The sequence below is a fragment of the Oncorhynchus clarkii genome, chromosome 13 (assembly GCF_045791955.1).
Source record: "Oncorhynchus clarkii lewisi isolate Uvic-CL-2024 chromosome 13, UVic_Ocla_1.0, whole genome shotgun sequence".
NCBI lineage: Eukaryota > Metazoa > Chordata > Actinopteri > Salmoniformes > Salmonidae > Oncorhynchus > Oncorhynchus clarkii.
Genome location: NC_092159.1, coordinates 3,486,381 through 3,501,380, shown reverse-complemented (window position 1 = coordinate 3,501,380; position 15,000 = coordinate 3,486,381). Strand labels below are relative to the sequence as shown.

The 15,000-nt window shown below is 45.8% G+C and overlaps 1 protein-coding gene across 1 annotated transcript in view; it reads right to left on the bottom strand.

The window, feature by feature from the left end:
* Window positions 1-15,000, bottom strand: part of LOC139424298 (protein sidekick-1-like) — a 382,190-nt gene that overhangs the window by 6,137 nt on the left and 361,053 nt on the right. Inside the window, exons 37-42 of the mRNA XM_071175994.1 lie at window positions 12,961-13,147; window positions 11,203-11,340; window positions 8,926-9,087; window positions 4,098-4,223; window positions 3,723-3,887; window positions 306-443 (exon numbers count right to left, since the gene is read on the bottom strand). Coding sequence (XP_071032095.1) covers window positions 306-443; window positions 3,723-3,887; window positions 4,098-4,223; window positions 8,926-9,087; window positions 11,203-11,340; window positions 12,961-13,147 — 916 coding nt within the window. The remainder of the gene's footprint in view (window positions 1-305; window positions 444-3,722; window positions 3,888-4,097; window positions 4,224-8,925; window positions 9,088-11,202; window positions 11,341-12,960; window positions 13,148-15,000) is intronic.

Genomic DNA, 15,000 nt, shown 5'->3' with positions numbered 1-15,000 from the left:
GTATACCTGTGTATTAGGTGTGTACCTGTGTATTAGGTGTGTACCTGTGTATTAGGTGTGTAGGTGTGTGTACCTGTGTATTAGGTGTATACCTGTGTATTAGGTGTGTACCTGTGTATTAGGTGTGTAGGTGTGTGTACCTGTGTATTCGGTGTGTGTACCTGTGTATTAGGTGTATACCTGTGTATTAGGTGTATACCTGTGTATTAGGTGTGTACCTGTGTATTAGGTGTGTAGGTGTGTGTACCTGTGTATTAGGTGTGTAGGTGTGTGTACCTGTGTACCTGTGTATTAGGTGTGTGTACCTGTGCTGCAGCTCCTGTACTTGTGGTTGTGTCCGTGCAGCAGGAGGCTGAACACCAACATGAGGATCATGATCAGACCAATCAGAGACAGGACCAACAGGAACCACCACTCCTCATAGAAGGGACGGTCCCACAGAGCTACGGACAAGACATATCACTGTTATGAAGGCATTTATATCCAGTCTGGAGACATATCACTGTTATGAAGGCCTTTATAACCAGTCTGGAGACATATCACTGTTATGAAGGCCTTTATAACCAGTCTGGAGACATATCACTGTTATGAAGGCCTTTATAACAAGTCTGGAGACATATCACTGTTATGAAGGCCTTTATAACAAGTCTGGAGACATATCACTGTTATGAAGGCCTTTATAACCAGTCTGGAGACAGGATGAAAGACATCATAGTTATGAAGGCCTTTATAACCAGTCTGGAGACATATCACTGTTATGAAGGCCTTTATAACCAGTCTGGAGACATATCACTGTTATGAAGGCCTTTATAACCAGTCTGGAGACAGGATGGAGACATATCACTGTTATGAAGGCCTTTATAACCAGTCTGGAGACAGGATGGAGACATATCACTGTTATGGAGGCCTTTATAACCAGTCTGGAGACAGGATGGAGACATATCACTGTTATGAAGGCCTTTATAACCAGTCTGGAGACATATCACTGTTATGGAGGCCTTTATAACCAGTCTGGAGATATAATGGGAGACATATCACTGTTATGAAGGCCTTTATAACCAGTCTGGTGACAGGATGGATACATATCACTGTTGTGAAGGCCTTTATAACCAGTCTGGAGACATATCACTGTTATGAAGGCCTTTATAACCATTCTGGAGACATATCACTGTTATGAAGGCATTTATAACCAGTCTGGAGACATATCACTGTTATAAAGGCTTTTATAACCAGTCTGGAGACATATCACTGTTATGGTGGCCTTTATAACCAGTCTGGAGAGAGGATGGGAGACATATCACTGTTATGAAGGCCTTTATAACCAGTCTGGAGACATATCACTGTTATGAAGGCCTTTATAACCAGTCTGGAGACAGGATGGGAGACATATCACTGTTATGAAGTTCTTTACACCCAGTCTGGAGACATATCACTGTTATGAAGGCCTTTATAACCAGTCTGGAGACATATCACTGTTATGGAGGCCTTTATAACCAGTCTGGAGACAGGATGGGAGACATATCACTGTTATAAAGGCCTTTATAACCAGTCTGGAGACAGGATGGAGACATATCACTGTTATGAAGGCCTTTATAACCAGTCTGGAGACATATCACTGTTATGAAGGCCTTTATAACCAGTCTGGAGACAGGATGGGAGACATATCACTGTTATGGAGGCCTTTATAACCAGTCTGGAGACATATCACTGTTATGAAGGCCTTTATAACCAGTCTGGAGACATATCACTGTTATGAAGGCCTTTATAACCAGTCTGGAGACATATCACTGTTATGAAGGCCTTTATAACCAGTCTGGAGACGTATCACTGTTATGAAGGCCTTTATAACCAGTCTGGTGACATATCACTGTTATGATGGCCTTTATAACCAGTCTGGAGACATATCACTGTTATGGAGGCCTTTATAACCAGTCTGGAGACAGGATGGAGACATATCACTATTATGAAGGCCTTTATAACCAGTCTGGAGACATATCACTGTTATGACGGCCTTTATAACCAGTCTGGAGACATGTCACTGTTATGAAGGCCTTTATAACCAGTCTGGAGACATATCACTGTTATGGAGGCCTTTATAACCAGTCTGGAGACATATCACTGTTATGAAGGCCTTTATAACCAGTCTGGAGACATATCACTGTTATGAAGGCCTTTATAACCAGTCTGGAGACATATCATTGTTATGAAGGCCTTTATAACCAGTCTGGAGACATATCACTGTTATGGAGGCCTTTATAACCAGTCTGGAGACATATCACTGTTATGGAGGCCTTTATAACCAGTCTGGAGACAGGATGGAGACATATCACTGTTATGAAGGCCTTTATAACCAGCCTGGAGACATATCACTTTTATGAAGGCCTTTATAACCAGTCTGGAGACATATCACTGTTATGAAGGCCTTTATAACCAGTCTGGTGACATATCACTGTTATGAAGGCATTTATAACCAGTCTGGAGACAGGATGGAGACATATCACTGTTATGAAGGCCTTTATAACCAGTCTGGAGACAGGATGAAAGACATATCACCGTTATGAAGGCCTTTATAACCAGTCTGGAGACATATCACTGTTATGGAGACCTTTATAACCAGTCTGGAGACATATCACTGTTATGAAGGCCTTTATAACCAGTCTGGAGACAGGATGGAGACATATCACTGTTATGAAGGCCTTTATAACCAGTCTGGAGACAGGATGGAGACATATCACTGTTATGAAGGCCTTTATAACCAGTCTGGAGACAGGATGAAAGACATATCACCGTTATGAAGGCCTTTATAACCAGTCTGGAGACATATCACTGTTATGAAGGCCTTTAGAACCAGTCTGGAGACATATCACTGTTATGGAGGCCTTTATAACCAGTCTGGAGACAGGATGGAGACATATCACTGTTATGAAGGCCTTTATAACCAGTCTGGAGACAGGATGAAAGACATATCACCGTTATGAAGGCCTTTATAACCAGTCTGGTGACAGGATGGAGACATATCACTGTTATGAAGGCCTTTATAACCAGTCTGGAGACATATCACTGTTATGAAGGCCTTTATAACCAGTCTGGAGACAGGATGGAGACATATCACTGTTATGAAGGCCTTTATAACCAGTCTGGAGACAGGATGAAAGACATATCACCGTTATGAAGGCCTTTATAACCAGTCTGGTGACAGGATGGAGACATATCACTGTTATGAAGGCCTTTATAACCAGTCTGGAGACATATCACTGTTATGAAGGCCTTTATAACCAGTCTGGAGACATATCACTGTTATGAAGGCCTTTATAACCAGTCTGGAGACATATCACTGTTATGAAGGCCTTTATAACCAGTCTGGAGACAGGATGGAGACATATCACTGTTATGAAGGCCTTTATAACCAGTCTGGAGACAGGATGAAAGACATATCACCGTTATGAAGGCCTTTATAACCAGTCTGGTGACAGGATGGAGACATATCACTGTTATGAAGGCCTTTATAACCAGTCTGGAGACATATCACTGTTATGAAGGCCTTTAGAACCAGTCTGGAGACAGGATGCTGTTGATACTGTTACAGCTGGAGCTGCTTCAGTCTGACACTAGATGGCAGCACAGTGTTAACACAGAGACTGTGTTACTGTGTCTGTGTCTGTGCGTGTGTGCGTGTGTGTGTGTGTGTGTGTGTGTGTGTGTGTGTGTGTGTGTATGTTTACCAGCGAGCGCGGTGGACGGCGTGCTGGGTTCCCCATAACCGTAGCGATTGACAGCGATGACACGGAACTCATATCCGACCCCTGACCTCAGACGGTCCATCTCCACGGTTACTGACCTACTGCTGGGGGGGAGGAGCCTGACAAACGAGTCCCACATCCCTTCATCTGAAGAGCGAGAGAGAGACGGGGAAGAGAGAGAGGGGGGAAGAGTGAGAGGGAGAGAGAGTAGGAAGGGAGAGGAGGGTAGAGAGAGAATGAAAAAGGAAGTGTAAATATCATAGGAAAGATAGGAGAGGAAAGAGAGAAGGAGACACCACACACACACACACACACACACACACCACATACACCACGGACACACATTTGCTTGCTCACCTGAGGGACGAGCCTCGATGATGTAACCTATGACAGGTCCCGCCCCCGCGTCTCCCTCCGACCAATGAATGGTCAGCGCCGAGGAGGACTTGGTGACTGACATCTCCATGGGCGAACCAGGGGTGCCTGGGGGAGAGAGGGAGGAGCCATTCAGACCATATAAACACAGAGACCTGTAGATGTTGGGGATGTTGTTGTGTATAGCAGGTCTGGAGCTGAACACACATAAACCTAACACACTTAACACAGTCTTCACATACACACACACCTCACACACTTCACATACACACACACCTCACACACTTCACATACACACACACCTCACACACTTCACATACACACACACCACAGATGGCGATATCAGATGGCGCCGAAGAACATGGCTGACGTTTTTTTTATATATATTTTTTTTTTCTCCGCCTCAAACCAATTGTACTATTTTTTTTATTTAAATTTGCGTTTTGTGTAACTTATTTTTTAACTTATTTTTGTACATAATGTTGCTGCTACCGTCTCCTATCACCAAAAATACCTTCTGGACATCAGGAGATTACTCACCGCGGACTGGAATAAACGTTTTCCTTTAACGAGTGAGAAGGATATCCTGCTTTCACCGGAACAGGCCCAGATCCACGCCTTTCACTGGGATCAGGCCCAGATCCACGCCTTTCACTGGAACAGGCCCAGATCCACACCTTTCACCGGAACAGGCCCAGATCCACACCTTTCACTAGAACAGGCCCAGATCCACGCCTTTCACTGGAACAGGCCCAGATCCACGGCTTTCACTGGAACAGGCCCAGATCCACGCCTTTCACTGGAACAGGCCCAGATCCACGGCTTTCACTGGAACAGGCCCAGATCCACGCCTTTCACTGGAACAGGCCCAGATCCACGCCTTTCACTGGAACAGGCCCAGATCCACGCCTTTCACGGGAACAGGCCCAGGTCCACGCCTTTCACTGGAACAGGCCCAGATCCACGCCTTTCACGGGAACAGGCCCAGATCCACGCCTTTCACTGGAACAGGCCCAGATCCACGCCTTTCACTGGAACAGGCCCAGATCCACGCCTTTCACTGGAACAGGCCCAGATCCACGCCTTTTGCGTGAAGTAAAGATGCCGCGAAAAGGGGCAGCAGATCCTTCTGAGAATCCGGAGGCGAGCGAGTAAACTCCCACTGCCTTCCGTTCTTCTTGCCAACGTGCAATCATAGGAAAATAAAATTGATGGTCTGCGATTAAAATGATCCTACCAACGGGACGTTAGAAACTGTAACATCTTATGTTTCACCGAGACGTGGCTGAACGACGATAAGGACAATATAGAGCTGGCGGGATTTCCCATGAACCGGCGGAACAGACACGCTACCTGTCGTGGAAATTTACTCTATTTACCAAATCATGAGCGCAAACCACAACACAAGTCAGAGTTAGTTATCAAAGTCCATCTTTAATTATATGAGCTCTATCACAACCCTGTGACTCTCAGGCAATTCAGTGTCTATCAATGAATTCTCTGAGAGCCCCCCTACATTGCAACTGAGATCCTTTAATAGCAAAGAACACACATAGTCAGACAGCATAGACAAAACAAATCGTTCAGCTTTGTCTCCTTACTCAAACCCTAGAACCATAAACCAATCCTCCATATCAACAGGCATATATCAAATTGTCATTTAGATACAACCAACTCTAAATACAACCAATCCTGGACAAGTTCACGGAGAGCATAGAATGATTCCAGACACTGACATCCTCCTTTCCCCGATGGGAAAAGTAGGGAGTGACTGGCACACAGACACAGTGGAGCAAAATATATGTTTACCCATGATGACACTTTGACCTCTCCCCTCTCTGCGGCCCATGCAACTTAGTCTTGACATAGAACAGATAACTGCAACCCTGCCACAATATTATACAAAAATAACATTCTTGATGAGAAGTAACTTACAAACATATGATGAATATAAAACATCTTACCTATGTTACCCACCAATTCTGATTATTCCCCAACATACCTCTGGTAAGACGAGGGGGGTGTGTATTTTTGTCAAAACAGCTGGTGCGCGATGTCTAATATTAAAGAAGTCTCAAGGTATTGCTCGCCTGAGGTAGAGAACCTCATGATAAGCTGTAGACCACACTATCTACCCAGAGTGTTCTCATCTGTGCTAATCGTAGCCGTCTATTTACCACCACAAAGCGAAGCTGGCACTAAGACAGCGCTCAACCAACTCTATAAGGCCATAAGCAAAGAAGAAAATGCTCACCCAGAAGCGGCGCTCCTAGTGGCCGGGGACTTTACTGCAGGCAAACTTAAATCAGTTTTACCAAATTTTTACCAGCATGTCACATGTGCAACCAGGGGAAATAAACATCCTAGACCACCTTTACTCCACACACAGAGAAGCTCAGCAAATCTGACCATAATTCTATCCTCCTAATTCCTGTTTACAATTGAGGAATATACCACCTCAGTCATTGGCTTCATCAATAAATACATTGATGACGTTGTCCCCACAGTGACTGTACGTACATATCCCAACCAGAAGCCATGGATTACAGGCAACATCCACATAAAGGCTAGAACTTTCAAGGATCGGGAGACTAATCCGGACGCTTATAAAAAATCCCGCTATGCCCTCAGATGAACCATCAAACAAGCAAAGCGTCAATACAGGATAAAGATTGAATCCTACTACACCAGCTCTGACGCTCGTCAGATGTGGCAGGGCTTGAAAACTATTACAGACTACAAAGAGAAACCCTGACGCGACCTGCTCATTGACGCGAGCCTACCAGACGAGCCAAATGCCTTTTATGCTTGCTTCAAGGCAAGCAACACTGAAGCATGCACGAGACCACCAGCTGTTCTGGATGACTGTGTGATAATGCTTTCGGTAGTCGATGTGAACAAAACCTTTAAACAGGTCAACATTTACAAAGATACTGGGCCAGACAGATTACCAGGACCTGTACTCAAAGCATGCGCTGACCAACTGTCAAGTGTCTTCACTGACATTTTTCCCTGACAGAGTCTGTAATGCCTACATGTTTCAAACAGACCAACACAGTCCCTGTGCCCAAGGAAGCGAAGGGAACCTGCCTAAATGATTACCGCCCCATGGGACTCATGTCGGTAGCCATGAAGTGCTTTGAACGGCTGATCATGGCTCACATCAACAGCATCCTCCCGGACACCCTAGACCCAATCCAATTCGCATTCCGCCCCAACAGATCCACAGATGCACTCCACACTGCCCTTTCACCTGGACAAAAGGAACACCTCTGTGAGAATGCTGTTCATTGACTACAACTCAGCGTTCAACACCATAGTGCCCACGAAGCTCATCACTAAGCTAAGGACTCTGGGATTAAACACCTCCCTCTGCAACTGGATCCTGGACTAAAAAGATTTGGCATGGGTCCCCAGATCCTCAAAAGGTTCTACAGCTGCACCATCGAGAGCATCTTGACCCGTTGCATCACCGCCTGGTATGGCAACTGCTCTGCATCTGACCGTAAGGCGCTACACAGGGTAGTGAGAACGGCCCAGTACATCACTGGGGCCAAGCTTCCTGCCATCCAGGACCTATATAATAGGTGGTGTCAGAGGAAGGCCCCAAAAATTGTCAGAGACTCCAGTCACACAAGGTACCGGAGCGCCAAGTCAAGGACCAAAAGGCTCCTCAACAGCTTCTACCCCCAAGCCATAAGACTGCTGAACAATTCATAAAATCGCCATCGGACAATTTACATTGACTCCTCCCCTTTTCTACACTGCTGCTACCTGCTGTTTATTATCTATGCAGAGTCACTTCACCCCTACCTTTAACCTGTACCCCCGCACACTGACGCTGTGCCGGTGCCCCCTGTATGTAGCCTTCCATTGTGTAGGTGTGTATATAGCCTTCCATTGTGTAGGTATGTATATAGCCTCGTTATTCTTATTGTGTTACTTTTTATTAGTACTTTTAATTCTAGTCTACTTCTTCTTCTTGAACTGCACCGTTGGTTAAGGGCTTGTAAGTAAAGCATTTCACGGTGAAGTCTACACTTGTTGTATTCGGCGCATGTTTGATTTGATACACACTACACACACCTCACACACTACACAACACACTTCTCACACACTACACACACCTCACACACTTCACACAACTCCCACACCTATACACTACACTCACACACCTCACACACTACACTCACACACCTCACACACCTCACACACTACACACACATCTCACACACCTCACACACATCTCACACACCTCACACACCTCACACACTACACACACTTCACACACCTCACACACCTATACACTACACTCATACACCTCACACACGACACTCACACACCTCAAACACCTAACACACTACACACACACACCTCACACACTACACACACACACACTCTCACACCTCACATATTACACACACACACACCTCACACACTACACACACCTCACACACACATCTCACACACTACAAATACACCTCACACACTAAACACACTCACCTCACACACAACACACACACACACCTCACACAATGTACACACACACCTCTCACACACACCTCACACACTACACACACACACTCTCACACTATACACACATTCCTCTCACACACACCTCACACACACCTCACACACACACCTCACACACACCTCACACACTCACCTCACACACAACACACACACACACCTCACACACACCTCACACACTATACACACACACCTCTCACACACACCTCACACACACCTCACACACACACCTCACACACCATACACACACCTAACCCCCCCCCCCCCCCCCTCTCCTTACCCTGTAGAGGCTGTGAGGTGACGTTACAGTGGGCAGCAGGTCCGTAGCTGACTGTTCTGGCCTGGACACTGAACCTGTAGATTACTCCTTTAGTCAGGTCTCTGACCTTCAACCAACGCTGCCAGCTACCCTTCACCTCCACCGTCACCACCCGACTCACACCTAGACACACACACACACACACACACACGCACGCACGCATGCACACACACTCATTAAAACATGTATAGATATACAAACACCATTAAACACCCTTAAACACCATTAAACACCATTAAACACCAATAAACACCATTAATCACCATTAAACACCATTAAACACCATTAAACACCACTAAACACCATTAAACACCATTAAACACCATTAAACACCACTAAACACCACTAAACACCATTAAACACCGCTAAACACCGCTAAACACCATTAAACACCATTAATCACCATTAAACACCACTAAACACCATTAAACACCACTAAACACCACTAAACACCACTAAACACCATTAATCACCATTAAACACCATTAAACACCATTAATCACCATTAAACACCACTAAACACCATTAAACACCACTAATCACCACTAAACACCACTAAACACCATTAATCACCATTAAACACCACTAAACACCATTAAACACCATTAATCACCATTAAACATCACTAAACACCATTCATCACCACTAAACACCACTAAACACCATTAAACACCATTAAACACCCCTAAACACCATTAAACACCACTAAACACCATTAATCACCATTAATCACCATTAAACACCATTAAACACCACTAAACACCACTAAACACAATTAAACACCATTAAACACCATTAAACACCATTAAACACCATTAAACACTACTAAACACCACTAAACACCATTACTCACCATTAAACACCACTAAACACCACTAAACACCATTAATCACCATTAAACACCATTATACACCAATAAACACAATTAAACACCATTAAACACCACTAAACACCATTAAACACCATTAAACACCACTAAACACCATTAAACACCATTAAACACCACCAAACACCACTAAACACCACTAAACACCATTAAACACCATTAAACACCACTAAACACCATTAAACACCACCAAACACCACTAAACACCACTAAACACCATTAAACACCATTAAACACCATTATACACCAATAAACACCATTAAACACCATTAAACACCATTAAACACCAAATAACACCAAATAACACCATTAAACCCCATTAAACACCAATAAACACCATTAAACACCACTAAACACCACTAAACACCATTAAACACCACTAAACACCACTAAACACCATTAAACACCACTAAACACCATTAAACACCATTAAACACCATTAATCAACATTAAACACCATTAAACACCACTAAACACCACTAAACACCACTAAACACCATTAAACACCATTAAACACCACTAAACACCACTAAACACCATTAAACACCACTAAACACCATTAAACGCCATTAAACGTCACTAAACACCACTAAACACCACTAAACACCATTAAACACCATTAAACACCATTAAACACCATTAAACACCATTAAACACCGTTAAACACCACTAAACACCATTAAACACCATTAAACACCATTAAACACCGTTAAACACCACTAAACACCATTAAACAACTTGTTTTGTTTGTCAGCAACATTTTCCTCTTTACCATCAAGTCAAGACAGACGCAGAAACTGGTGTGTGTGTTGTTAGGTGTGTGTGTGTGTTGTTAGGTGTGTGAGTGTGTTGTTAGGTGTGTGTGTGTTGTTAGGTGTGTGTGTGTTGCTAGGCGTGTGTGTGTGTTGTTAGGTGTGTGAGTGTGTTGTTAGGTGTGTGTGTGTTGTTAGGTGTGTGTGTGTTGTTAGGTATGTGAGTGTGTTGTTAGGTGTGTGTGTGTTGTTAGGTGTGTGTGTGTTGCTAGGCGTGTGTGTGTGTGTGTGTGTTGTTAGGCGTGTGAGTGTGTGTGTGTGTGTTTTTAGGTGTGTGTGTTGCTAGGTGTGTGTGTGTGTTGTTAGGTGTGTGTTTGTTGCTAGGTGTGTGTGTGTTGCTAGGTGTGTGTGTGTTGGTAGGCGTGTGAGTGTGTGTTAGGTGTGTGTGTTGCTAGGTGTGTGTGTGTGTGTTGTTAGGCGTGTGAGTGTGTGTTAGGTGTGTGTGTGTTGTTAGGTGTGTGTGTGTTAGTTACCCTGTACAGGCTATGTGTGTTGTTAGGTGTGTGTGTGTTGCTAGGTGTGTGTGTGTGTGTTAGTTACCCTGTACAGGCTGTGTGGGTTGGTAGACCACCCTGTACCCCTCCACTACCCCGTTAGAAGCGCTGGGCGCCCCCCAGGAGACGTTGACACTCCATCCTGTCACCTCCGAAAACGACAGGAAACTAGGCTGGCTGGGGGCTGGGGAGGGGGGAGAGGTTACACAGGTCATCATTACATTACATACCATCTAGATGTTCTACTTTAATAACACAGACCTGGGATCAGATACTATTAGATGTGTGTGTAAACTCTCAGTGTCTGCTTTAGACAGAGCAGACCTGGGATCAGATACTATTAGATGTGTGTGTAAACTATCAGTGTCTGCTTTAGACAGAGCAGACCTGGGATCAGATACTATTAGATGTGTGTGTAAACTATCAGTGTCTGCTTTAGACAGAGCAGACCTGGGATCAGATACTATTAGATGTGTGTGTAAACTATCAGTGTCTGCTTTAGACAGAGCAGACCTGGGATCAGATACTATTAGATGTGTGTGTAAACTATCAGTGTCTGCTTTAGACAGAGCAGACCTGGGATCAGATACTATTAGATGTGTGTGTAAACTATCAGTGTCTGCTTTAGACAGAGCAGACCTGGGATCAGATACTATTAGATGTGTGTGTAAACTATCAGTGTCTGCTTTAGACAGAGCAGACCTGGGATCAGATACTATTAGATGTGTGTGTGTAAACTCACAGCTTTAGACAGTCTGGGGGCTCTTCTATTCCTTCCATTACAACAGGCTCCATCATTATCAAGCCCAGATAAAGATTTTTCATCGATTTCAAATCATATTTGAAGCTAGGTCTAACACATACGCATCCCAGGGTTAACTGGGTGGTTAGGGGTTAGAGGTTAGGGAACCTACCAGCCTGTAGGGTCTTGGCGCCCCGGGGTTAGAGGTTAGGGGTTAGAGGTTAGGGGTTAGAGGTTAGGGAACCTACCAGCCTGTAGGGTCTTGGCGCCCCGGGGTTAGAGGTTAGGGGTTAGAGGTTAGGGAACCTACCAGCCTGTAGGGTCTTGGCGCCCCGGGGTTAGAGGTTAGGGGTTAGAGGTTAGGGAACCTACCTGCCTGTAGGGTCTTGGCGCCCCGGGGTTAGAGGTTAGGGGTTAGAGGTTAGGGGTTAGAGGTTAGGGAACCTACCAGCCTGTAGGGTCTTGGCGCCCCGGGGTTAGAGGTTAGGGGTTAGAGGTTAGGGGTTAGAGGTTAGGGGTTAGAGGTTAGGGAACCTACCAGCCTGTAGGGTCTTGGCCTCCCGGGGTTAGAGGTTAGGGGTTAGAGGTTAGGGAACCTACCAGCCTGTAGGGTCTTGGCGCCCCGGGGTTAGAGGTTAGGGGTTAGAGGTTAGGGGTTAGAGGTTAGGGGTTAGAGGTTAGGGAACCTACCAGCCTGTAGGGTCTTGGCACCCCGGGGTTAGAGGTTAGGGGTTAGAGGTTAGGGAACCTACTGGCCTGTAGGGTCTTGGCGCCCCGGGGTTAGAGGTTAGGGGTTAGAGGTTAGGGAACCTACCAGCCTGTAGGGTCTTGGCTCCCCGGGGTTAGAGGTTAGGGGTTAGAGGTTAGAGAACCTACCGGCCTGTAGGGTCTTGGCCTCCTGGGGTTAGAGGTTAGGGATTAGAGGTTAGGGAACCTACCAGCCTGTAGGGTCTTGGCGCCCCGGGGTTAGAGGTTAGGGGTTAGAGGTTAGGGAACCTACTGGCCTGTAGGGTCTTGGCCTCCCGGGGTTAGAGGTTAGGGGTTAGAGGTTAGGGAACCTACCAGCCTGTAGGGTCTTGGCGCCCCGGGGTTCGCTGGGCGGGCCGTCTCCAGCCACATTGAAGGCAGACAGCGTGACGAGGTAGGACGTGTAACACGTGAGGTTGACCAGACGAACACGCGTGTCAGGAACAAACACCACCGTCACCTTCTCTGTCTCGTTCTGTCTGTCCCCCTGCCAGTAGTGGATCTGATCAGGAAGAAGTCGCACACAGGAAGTGAAGTGAGACCCATTTTCTACTGAGACAATGGTTCCTTTCGGACTCATAACCCTTGTACCCTGAAGGGTACACATGCTCAATATTCTGCTGTTGACTTGACTTCTGATGTGTTGACCTGATGTGTCCATCAGAATGATGTTGTGATGTATTCTCTATAACAACATGACCTGATGTACCCATCAGAATGATGTTGTGATGTATTCTCTAAAATCTCTACCTTCTCCCTCTCCTCTCCATCTCTCCCCTTCTCTCTCTCCTCTCCATCTCTCCCCTTCTCTCTCTCCTCTCCATCTCTCCCCTTCTCTCTCCTCTCCATCTCTCCCCTTCTCTCTCTCTCTCCTCTCCATCTCTCTACCTTCTCTCTCTCCTCTCCATCTCTCCCCTTCTCTCTCTCCTCTCCATCTCTCCCCTTCTCTCTCTCCTCTCCATCTCTCCTCTTCTCTCTCCATCTCTCTCCTCTCCATCTCTCCCCTTCTCTCTCTCCTCTCCATCTCTCCTCTTTTCTCTCCATCTCTCTCCTCTCCATCTCTCCACCATCTCCCTCTCCTCTCCATCTCTCCCCTTCTCCCTCTCCTCTCCATCTCTCTCCTTCTCCCTCTCCTTCTCCCTCTCCTCTCCATCTCTCTCCTTCTCCCTCTCCTTCTCCCTCTCCTCTCCATCTCTCTCCTTCTCCCTCTCCTTCTCCCTCTCCTTCTCCCTCTCCACTCCATATCTCCCCTTCTCTTACTTTCACCCACTTCATCCTCCTCTTCCCTCTCATCTTCCCTCTCTTCTCATCCTTTCTCTCTTCTTCAAACAAGGAGCATTAGTTATTCCCTCGTTTCCTCTCCTCTAACCAGGATTCTGCAGGATCTGAATCCACCGTCTTACTCCTCCCCTCGGACAATACTACTTTAACTCCTTTTTATTCTAAATGTGTGTGTATGATGTTGGTGTGTGTGTGTGTGTGTATGATGTCGGTGTGTGTGTGTATGATGTCGGTGTGTGTGTGTGTATGATGTTGGTGTGTGTGTGTAGGATGTCGGTGTGTGTGTGTGTAGGATGTCGGTGTGTGTGTGTGTGTAGGATGTCGGTGTGTGTGTGTGTATGATGTTGGTGTGTGTGTGTGTAGGATGTTGGTGTGTGTGTGTAGGATGTCGGTGTGTGTGTGTATGATGTCGGTATGTGTGTGTATGATGTCGGTGTGTGTGTGTGTGTGTAGGATGTTGGTGTGTGTGTGTGTGTAGGATGTTGGTGTGTGTGTGTAGGATGTCGGTGTGTGTGTGTATGATGTCGGTATGTGTGTGTATGATGTCGGTGTGTGTGTGTGTGTGTAGGATGTTGGTGTGTGTGTGTGTGTAGGATGTTGGTGTGTGTGTGTAGGATGTCGGTGTGTGTGTGTATGATGTCGGTATGTGTGTGTATGATGTCGGTGTGTGTGTGTGTGTGTAGGATGTTGGTGTGTGTGTGTGTATAATGTCGGTGTGTGTGTGTATGATGTCGGTGTGTTTGTGTATGATGTCGGTGTGTGTGTGTATGATGTCGGTGTGTGTGTGTGTAGGATGTCGGTGTGTGTGTGTGTATGATGTCGGTGTGTGTGTGTATGATGTCGGTGTGTGTGTGTATGATGTCGGTGTGTGTGTGTATGATGTCGGTGTGTGTGTGTGTAGGATGTTGGTGTGTGTGTGTGTAGGATGTCGGTGTGTGTGTGTATGATGTCGGTGTGTGTGTGTATGATGTCGGTGTGTTTGTGTATGATGTCGGTGTGTGTGTGTATGATGTCGGTGTGTGTGTGTATGATGTTGGTGTGTGTGTGTGTAGGATGTTGGTGTGTGTGTGTGTG